Source organism: Eschscholzia californica, unplaced genomic scaffold, assembly GCF_041429995.1.
Source record: "Eschscholzia californica isolate CP2 unplaced genomic scaffold, dmEscCali1.0.p SCAF_5, whole genome shotgun sequence".
Classification (NCBI taxonomy): domain Eukaryota; kingdom Viridiplantae; phylum Streptophyta; class Magnoliopsida; order Ranunculales; family Papaveraceae; genus Eschscholzia; species Eschscholzia californica.
Genome location: NW_028238472.1, coordinates 35,901,932 through 35,912,013, shown reverse-complemented (window position 1 = coordinate 35,912,013; position 10,082 = coordinate 35,901,932). Strand labels below are relative to the sequence as shown.

The 10,082-nt window shown below is 36.1% G+C and overlaps 1 protein-coding gene across 1 annotated transcript; it reads left to right on the top strand.

The window, feature by feature from the left end:
- The first annotated feature begins 3,515 nt into the window (after positions 1–3,515).
- On the top strand, positions 3,516–9,867 carry LOC147538889 (NADP-dependent malic enzyme-like). Its single transcript, XM_086641862.1, has 20 exons — positions 3,516–4,077; positions 4,366–4,631; positions 5,349–5,469; positions 5,565–5,639; positions 5,736–5,887; positions 5,974–6,079; positions 6,264–6,329; positions 6,489–6,584; positions 6,684–6,755; positions 6,847–6,930; positions 7,031–7,129; positions 7,475–7,522; positions 7,632–7,685; positions 7,828–7,926; positions 8,007–8,096; positions 8,195–8,272; positions 8,379–8,453; positions 8,540–8,630; positions 8,988–9,116; positions 9,512–9,867. Exons 1-20 carry the CDS (start codon positions 4,048–4,050, stop codon positions 9,598–9,600), a joined length of 1,920 nt encoding a protein of 639 aa, XP_086497988.1. The 5' UTR covers positions 3,516–4,047; the 3' UTR covers positions 9,601–9,867.
- Positions 9,868–10,082: the final 215 nt, after the last annotated feature.

Here is a 10,082-nt window from a genome sequence, read left to right as displayed (position 1 = left end):
TCGTCGGGCCGGTCGGGTCATGTCAATCATCGGGTCGGGCTGGTCGGGCTTTTAAACTCTCTGTCCATTTGGGCTTTCGGGTTTAATCAGGCGGGTTATTTAAAAAATCCTAGTGTCCAAAATCCGTCAAATTTTTCGGGTTTCTCGGGTATCGGACGGTCGACTATCGGGTTATCACCAAAGTTTCAAAATATCTCGGTCGAAATGACCAAAATATTTCTACTTCGATGGTACCGAAATTTCTATCAAAACTAATATTTAATTAAGTTTCTCTTAACAATGTTGTGTCAATGACACTCCGCACTTGGACAACAATATATGTATATATATCTATATTATACACTTCAAATACTTTAAATATATATCTATATATATGTTATATTTGCATACATAAATACATACAAGCAAGCGTACATATAATGTGCATAGGTGTTATCGTATAAATGGATGACATTATTAAGCGGGTTATTTCGGGTAAAAATTATCGGGGCGGACTCGGACGGGATACCATGTAGCACTTCAAAACCCGTTCCGACCCGTTGATTTCATCGGGTCGGTCGGGCTAAACCCCCCTTCGTGTTTCGAGTACCCGCAGGCTCTAACGAACTCGGATACCCGTGACGGATTTCGGGTTTGCAGACTTTTTTCCCAGCCCTAACTGAGACAAAAGATAGAAGTGGAAAAAGACTAAGATGAGAGAAAAACGTGAAAAAGAGGAAAGTGAAGAAAGACGAAGAGGAAGAGAAAAAGATGAAGTGAGACATAAAAAAATATGCAAGGACAACAAAACAATTAAAATACAAAAAAATAAGTGCAAAAAATAAATGGGGGTCAAAAAAGAAGTCTGAACAAAATTTAGTGCCAAAACGGCAGTTGGTTACGAATTAAGATTAAAATCATGACTTCCTTATAAATTGAGGGCCAAAAAACAATTATCTTTTCAAAAGGGTAGTTCAAAAAGTAAATGGGGCCATCCAAGCTATCGTAGTTGAGTGTTAGCACTTGGTCCAGAAAGATTGAGGATTCCGAGGCACCATTTTCAATGGCACGGGTCGTAAATTCGATGAACTCGGAGGCTGTTTCCGTAATTTTAAGTCCCTGCCTGACACATTGGACCTCTCGTTTATTTATGGGCAACCGTGGACGTCCAGCCCATTTTGGGCCTCGTTTTGGACGTCCAGCCCAATCCCCCTATGTGTTATGGGTCATTTTTGTAGGTAATGTGGATCTTTGTAGGTAATGTGGACGATCTGAAGTCCAAAAGTTACGAAATTGGTGGGTGTGCACGAACAAAATAGTGACTAGACCAACATGATTATTAGAACACCAAGATAATGCACTCATGGGATTAGACAGTGGGATTAATTTCTTGAGAAAACGGTACAAAGTAATAACAAATCAATAGAATAGTACGTTAGTGTATGTACCACCTTGACCCTGATGTAACAGTATGGTGCGCCTCATGGAGTGAGCAAAATTTGACACCAATAGAGTGTGAAGTTGGGAGATCAAGAGATGTGAGGACGTGGGATCCTTTGGGAAATTGAGTGAGACTGCCAACCATGATGACTGGAGTCTAGTGATTGGGAACTCTTATGACAAGTTGAGAGCATGTGAGTTGACATGAGAGTTTTTAGCTCACGACGTGAGAGCAAGTCCAAGGCTAGACGGTCCCGGACTCTTAATTTCACTTTTTCATTCAAACTTGAGGGCCTCAGCTCAACCCCTAAAATTCAACTCTAAGGCTAGTCGGTCTCGAGCCCTTAAATTTGAATTTTTAATTTCTCAATTTACTTAAATAATTCCATTAAAAAATATCGATTACAAACTTAACATTTGATTAGAAATTTAAATCTACGTAAATACAAGGGATATTTAGCACCAAAGTTTCAAAATATCTCGGTCGAAATGACCAAAATACAAGGGATATTTAGCACCAAAGTTTGATTAGAAATTTAAGTCCGTCAAATTTTTCGGGTTTCTCGGGTATCGGACGGTCGACTATCGGGTTATCACCAAAGTTTCAAAATATCTCGGTCGAAATGACCAAAATATTTCTACTTCGATGGTACCGAAATATCTATCAAAACTAAAATTTAATTAAGTTTCTCTTAACAATGTTGTGTCAATGGCACTCCGCACTTGGACAACAATATATGTATATATATCTATATTATACACTTCAAATACTTTAAAAATATATCTATATATATGTTATACATGCATACATAAATACATACATACAAGCAAGCATACATATAATGTGCATAGGTATTATCGTATTAATGGATGACATTATTAAGCGGGTTATGTCGGGTAAAAATTATCGGGGCGGGCTCGGACGGGATACCAGGTAGCACTTCAAAACCCGTTCCGACCCGTTGATTTCATCGGGTCGGTCGGGCTAAACCCGCCTTCGTGTTTCGGGTACCGGCAGGCTCTAACGAACTCGGATACCCGTGACGGATTTCGGGTTTGCAGACTTTTTTCCCAGTCCTAACTGAGACAAAAGATAGAAGTGGAAAAAGACTAAGATGAGAGAAAAAACGTGAAAAAGAGGAAAGTGAAGAAAGACGAGGAGGAAGATAAAAAGATGAAGTGAAACATAAAAAAATATGCAAAGACAACAAAACAATTAAAATACAAGAAAATAAGTGCAAAAAATAAATGGGGTCAAAAAAGAAGTCTGAACAAAAATGAGTGCCAAAACGACAGTTGGTTACGAATTAAGATTAAAATCATGACTTCCTTATAAATTGAGGGCCAAAAAGCAATTATCATTTAAAAGGGTAGTTCAAAAAGTAAATGGGGCCCATCCAAGCTATCGTACTTGAGAGTTAGTAGTTGGTCCGGAAAGATTAAGGATTCGGGGGCTATAGCCTGGGTTAGTCTTCGTATAAATCCGCACCTGGATTCAGTGGTAAGATTACAAGCTTGTTGTGTATCAGATTCTAGGTTCAAATCCTAATCTAATTTACCTTTTAGCCTACATTCTAAAAATCCATCAACACCATGTATATACTTTTTAGTTAATTTAAGAGTCAAATCCTTCTTTTAATTTTCAACATTTTTTTTTTCAATTTTCGTCAAATAATTTTCTTCTTTTGTCGATGAAAACTAAACGTCTGCCTTTGACCAAAAGGATGATGAATTTAGATAGAAGATCTTCTTAATGATTTTTGTTTTCCTCTTTGTCTTCTTTTTAAGTGAAGATTACTTTTAGTAACTCCACACTTGCACCGAAAGTTCAAAATAAAACTATATTCTTCGTCTTCAACAACAAAATCGATTTCAACACCAAAATTGAGAACTTTTTTGGTGTTTGTACACATATGAAGTTTTGCCCTTTCCTATACGTTCAAATCCTAAATGTTCTGTAAAACTTTAACTAGTGAGTGTTTTACGTTAACTGAGAGCTGGTAAAATACTCATTCCTCTCTCCACGGTTAGACTAATATTATTGTATTAGAAAATGAATTCCTAAATCATAATATTATGGGTTTTACTGGTTAAGAGTAGTGTTGGGGGAGGTTTCAAGTGGCAAAATGTGTAGTTTCTTGGTTAACCATCCACAACCATCTACTTTCACCTAATTCATTAGTATTACTGGCATGGTTGTTGAGCCTTAAACCCTAATTAACTCATCTTTTTTAGAGGCCCACCATCTTTTTTTCAAATACCCCATAATAAGACATGACAATTTGAACCGAATCCATATCATTGTTGGGATTGGACGGATAGATCTGAAATTCTGAATCAACCCAAATTTTCATTCTAAATACAAGGGTTATTTTAGTAATTAAAAAGCACCAAATCAGTTAAAGCCTTCCTTGTTCAGATGCGTGTATTTGTAATGAACATATAAAATGGTGATGGGGGTGTGATTCAGTCCTTTTTCTCCATTTGTTTCATCCTCAAGCACCGAAAAAGTCTGAATCTCATTAGAGAGAGAAAGAAAAAGAAGAAGGGGAAGTTTCATTCTTCTTCTCTCTTTCTTGGAGTTTTATTTGCAGGCAAAAGAAAAGTTCTTTTTCTCATTCTTTCACCATGTTTTCATTGAATGGAAGCAGTTTTGTGGTAATTCACCCTAAACCCACTCTTAAATTTCAATTTCAAACAATACCCAGATCGTAAATTCTCAAAAAAAAAAAAGGAACAAAAATTTATTAAATATCTATTTTTTTTTTCTGAGTCTTCAATTTTGCCTTGGATTTTTCGGTCTGATTTGTTTAGTTCACCTAACATTTACAAATTTGTAGTTGGAATTGTTGTGTTTGAAATTTAAGATCTTTTTTCTAATTGTTTCATGAATCTGAAATGAAATCAATTTGGGTACTAATTTTTTTTTGTTTTTGATTTGAATAGAACAATTCCTTGTCTGGGATTTCAACAATTTCTCAACCAAGGAGAAAATGTTCCTCCCCTGTGGTGGTAATGGTGGCTCAGGGTTCATCTAACAATCGTAGAGGAGGAGAGAGAAAGGTTGGGGCTATTTTAGATACTAAAGATGGTTCTGCTTCTTCTGTTTTGGACACCAAATCTGATGTTAGTGGAGGAACCCAAGATGTGTATGGTGAGGATCAAGCTACTACTGATCAACTTGTCACCCCTTGGACTACTTCTGTGGCTAGGTCTGATTTTTATTCCATTTACTGTTTCCTTTCCTTATAATTTTTATAGTTTGGTTCTAATTTCATGGGTGTTTGATGATTACAATGGTGGGTCTTCTGTTTTTCTTTTTCACTTCCTTCATTATTTTTTCCATTAATTAGATCTAAGTGCATCTTATATTTGGAACTTCTATGTTTATGCTTTGATTTGTTTTTTAAATTTTGGATCTGTTCTTTTTCATTTGTGATTTCTAGGTGCTTTTGTTTATATTCCAATTGATTGTTTAGGGAATTTGGATGGTCTTGATGTTTGAGTTTGTTCTGTGGGTATTTTGGAGCTTATTGAAGTTATCTTGATCAGGGGGTTTGTGTTTATGCTTTTAAGTTATATTTAGTTATAATTCTTACAGATCTGATTGTTGACAGCGATTTCGAGAGGCTATATGAAAGTTATGTCTTATAACTTTTGGAGGAAGAAAAGATTGAAGGGATTGTTTTGGTTGAGTTTCACTGTTCTTTTTTTGTTTTTGTCTAATTGTGGTTTTGTATACATTGCCAAAACTTTTTTTTTTCTTTGTATTGGTTTCAGAAGTCGTTTGTCAATTTCATCCAGGTTGAAACCTAAACATGAAGTAGTAAATTTTTTGTTTAACGATTTATCACAATTCGTCGAATATCTAGACCATATATTTGCGGTTTTGATATTGTTTGTATCTGAAATGGTTTATTTTGCAACAGTGGGTATTCATTGTTGAGAGATCCACACCACAACAAAGGGCTTTCCTTTTCAGAAAAGGAGAGAGATGCCCACTACTTACGGGGTCTTCTCCCTCCTGTTGTTGTACCTCAAGATCTTCAGGTTTCAATTAGTTTGTCAATTCATATTTTCTTTTTTACTTGATCAACCAAATAATGAATAAATTCTCCTAACCTCTTGATAATTTTTTTAATCAGGTGAAGAAAATGATACACAGTATCCGTCAATACAAAGTTCCATTACAACGATACATGGCCATGATGGATCTTCAGGTTTGATTACATGAATATAAGTTAAATCTTAATTGATCGCGGATTCTTTTTTATAGGACTTTCTTAGTTAGCTTTTGCATTTACTTGGTTTAACAGAACATGAACGAAAGACTGTTTTATAAAGTGCTAATCAACAATGTTGAAGAACTGCTTCCAGTTGTTTATACCCCAACTGTTGGGGAAGCTTGCCAGAAATATGGAAGCATATTTAGGCGTCCTCAGGGTCTTTATATCAGTTTGAGAGAGAAGTATGTTTTTCTTTTAATTTCTTTTAACTCTACTTTCGTGGGTAATTTCTTAGTCATTTGGAAGCTGATGAATTATTGGTTTTCAGGGGGAAAATTCTTGAGGTATTGAAGAACTGGCCAGAGAAGAATATCCAAGTTATTGTTGTCACTGACGGTGAGAGAATTTTGGGGCTTGGTGATCTTGGTTGCCAGGTAACTGTTTAATGTCTAGATTGTTTTTTTGGAGTGCATTGAGATATATAATTCAAAAAAATATGTATGGCGAAATGAATTTATTCCCTCTTTTTTACTGTGCCTTTATGTTTGGCCAGTTAAATTTTTAATTCTTCGGCTCCTTGCTGACTCTATATTATCGTAAATTTCTGAATGTTTTCAGGGAATGGGTATACCTGTAGGGAAACTTGCTCTCTATACAGCACTTGGTGGTCTGCGTCCTTCCTCAGTAAGCACTAATTTGATTTTCTTACATCTTTTTGTTTCGTTTAGCACATTCCTATAATAGCCGGAATTGATCAGTGAACTAAATATAAATTTGGGCGTGATCTGAAACTCTAAAATTTGATTATGCTTTATATTTATTTAGTTGTTTTAATAATTGCAGTCTTTGCCCGTAACAATTGACGTGGGGACTAACAATGAGAAGTTGTTGAAAGATGACTTCTACATTGGACTCAGGCAAAAGAGGGCAACTGGCCAGGTGCATATTTTACTCGAAGCTTTATTTATGACCATCTAAACCGAAAATACAGTGTTTTTGAAGAAACTCTTTCTCTGTTTTTTTTGTACTATTGTGTAGGAATATGCCGAGCTTCTAGATGAATTCATGTCTGCAGTTAAGCAGCACTATGGGGAGAAGGTCCTGATACAGGTTAGTCAGCACTTCCAGAACTCCGAAATTTACTGATTTACTGGACTGGTTTCTGTTAAATTTAGCTCCATCTATTGATAAAATTCTGCAGTTTGAAGACTTCGCAAATCATAATGCTTTTGAACTGTTAGCAAAATACCGAAAAACCCATTTGGTATTCAACGACGATATACAGGTAAAATTTTCTCTCTACTGGCATTTTCATTATAAAGGGCATTGTTTTTGGATTTTCTTGGATCTGCGTATCTTTATCAGTGGATTGCGATATTTTGCAGGGAACAGCATCTGTGGTCCTTGCTGGTATTGTTGCAGCATTAAAGTTAGTTGGTGGGACGTTAGCTGAGCATACGTTTTTGTTTCTTGGTGCTGGAGAGGTGACTCTTGTTTGTCTTTATATCATATTTCCTCACGACTGTCCGTGGACCACGAGGCCTATTGTAGTGGAGTCCGCCGATAAGATTAGAACCTTCTCGGAGAAATAGGGATAAGGATATTTACTTGATGAGTAAGATTGTCTAGATTATAGAGCGAAATGGGCCCATCTTGGACATCCCTTATCTTACATGGGCCTTTCTTGCTTATTTCAGTCTTATCCTTTACTTGTGATGCACCTTAGTCTTAGTCTGGAACTGTTTAACTAGTTGTGTTTGTTCCGGTTGGGGAACTTTGGAATATGTGAATAAATAAAGTTCCTGATTTTCGTTTTTATATGGTATCAGGCTGGGACAGGTATAGCCGAACTCATTGCTCTTGAGATGTCCAAACAGGTATGTAATTACTTGAAACATCCACATTGGTATTCTATAAATGAAAACAATTCAATTTAGTATAGAGTTTGAATTCTTTTAGGGTTTTCATGTTTGCTTCATTCTGTAGACAAAAGTTCCAATCGAAGAGACCCGGAAAAAGATTTGGCTTGTAGACTCAAAGGTATCAGAGGATTAATTCTCCATTGCAGTCGCAAATTTATTCATTTCAATCCGTGTCTTCTACCTTTTAACTTTAAAATCTATTGATATGATCACTTTTCTTGTTATAGTCGTTCAACTAGAAGTTTGATTGTTATTTGCAGGGTTTGATTGTTAGCTCTAGAAAGCAGTCGCTCCAACACTTCAAGCAGCCGTGGGCTCATGACCATGAACCCATTAAGAACCTCTTAGATGCTGTTAAGGTTGGGAACTTATTATCCTTTCTAGAGTTGACCCAATCTTCTGTCAAAAGATTGTGATGTTATTATTTGTTCTCGTGTAGGCAATCAAGCCAACTGTATTGATTGGATCATCTGGAGTTGGACAAACATTCACAAAAGAGGTGGTTGAGGCAGTGTCCTCCTTTAATGAGGTTCTCTCTCTCTTTCTTTGTCTGTCTCTCCTTGTCTCTCTCTCTCTCTCTCTTTTTCTCTCTCTCATACAAGTACTAATGTGACAAATGACTTGCAGAAACCTGTAATTCTTGCACTATCAAACCCAACCTCTCAATCCGAGTGTACAGCTGAACAGGCATACAATTGGAGTAACGTAAGAAAAAGAAACGATATCTTATTCATGTTCAATACAAAAAAGAAATACGTAGTATTAAACAGTAACCGACTGACTTGAGTAATATTTCATCGTTACTTTTCAGGGGCGTGCAATTTTTGCTAGTGGAAGCCCATTTGACCCCGTAGAATATAAGGGCAAAGTTTACGTGTCTGGCCAGGTTTAGTACTGTAATTATTTGTTGAAAGTTCTCCTAACGAAATTTTTTTTATAACATCATTCACTTTCTTTATTTGTTTGATTCAGGCAAATAACGCTTACATTTTCCCTGGATTTGGTCTGGGTTTGATCATCTCGGGTGCAATTCGTGTGCATGATGATATGCTACTTGTGGCTTGTAAGTACCCATGTTGTGAAATCATAGATTAATTTAGCTTTTGTTGAGTATCTTAAAAGAAATTTATTTTCTTTCTTACACTCTGTATACACTTCATACACTACTCTTACAATTGTTAACCAGTGATTGAACAATTGACCCATTAAAACTCAACCTATCTATAGAACCTAGTCAGATGCTCAGTCACATCTAACTTGTGGTCTGGTCTCAGCCATGATCAGTTGCATCTTGGACTCAGATTTGGCCAAGCATGGCTTATAATTATTTAGCTCTTCGATCCCTTTGATGGAAGTTTACATTGCCTTTCATTTTTTAGCCATTTTGTACTAGTTTATTTATTTTCTCTTCCTCAAACAGCGGAAGCTTTGGCTGCGGAAGTGAGCCAAGAGAACTATGACAATGGATTGATTTTCCCACCATTCTCTAATATCAGAAAGATATCCGCTCAGATTGCAGCTAAAGTGGCAGCCAAGGCATACGAACTTGGTGAGTTTCTTTTTTAATGTCTTAGGCGGTGTTTTTTTTTTTTAACTTAAACTGAGTCCCCCCGAGTTCGGTTTGTCTGAATCTTAGTAATCTGTGTCTGACTTGTTCATGTCAAGGGTACATTAATCTTTCCAAGTTATTTTAGTCAATGAGCTCTTAATGTAAACTTATTTATGTTTGACTCAAATGGATAAAAATCAGCCCGAGTTAGTCATTCAGACAAGTCAGACTCACGAGCATCCTGAAGTCTGACTCGAGTTAATTGAGATTTCAGAGTTTGATTTCAGGTCCAAATTTGACAAAAGAAGAAAACTACTTGTTATGGAAACAAGGTCCATAGAATGAATGTTAGTCTAAACGATGTTCGTAAACTTATCTATCTGTTTGCTTTCTAGGTCTGGCTACTCGTCTTCCTCAACCACAGAATCTGGTGGAGTATGCTGAGAGCTGTATGTACAGTCCTGATTACCGAAGTTATAGGTAAATCATAGGGCAGTTTTTGTTTCATCCGAAGATGTTTTAGTGTAATTTTTTTGTTGTTTTTCTTTTTCTATTTATGTAGGGTTTACTTTTTATCTATTTTTTTCCTTTCAACTATAAGCCGTTTTTCGTTATGATCGTGAAAAATAAGATTGCTAGGTTTTATTTAAGATTAATCCTTGTGTTGGTAGTTGGGTTAACTAAAACTTCATTCATCTTTTAAGTTATGTTGAATAATTTTTTATCTTAAAGTTTCATGTTTTATGATACTCATTATGGCCAACTCTTATTGAGCTAGCGGGATTATTCATTAGTTGAAGATCGAATAAGAAAAGAGATGGTAATGCTTAAGTGGGTTTCTGTCTCTCTCTGCGTTGGTCTCCATTTGTTACTTTCGCCTAAAATCTACTGAAGCATAGTTATATTCTTGTTGGGTATCTCCGAACATGTTATGAGAAACACCTTATCTATTTAGATGTACCTATG

Excerpts from the sequence above, each read along its gene's own strand:
- LOC147538889 (XM_086641862.1), top strand. The coding sequence starts at position 4,048 with ATGTTTTCATTGAATGGAAGCAGTTTTGTG. Across the intron at positions 6,330-6,488 it reads GTGGTCTGCGTCCTTCCTCA|TCTTTGCCCGTAACAATTGA; the intron begins GTAAGCACTAAT and ends TAATAATTGCAG. Across the intron at positions 6,756-6,846 it reads GGGAGAAGGTCCTGATACAG|TTTGAAGACTTCGCAAATCA; the intron begins GTTAGTCAGCAC and ends AAAATTCTGCAG.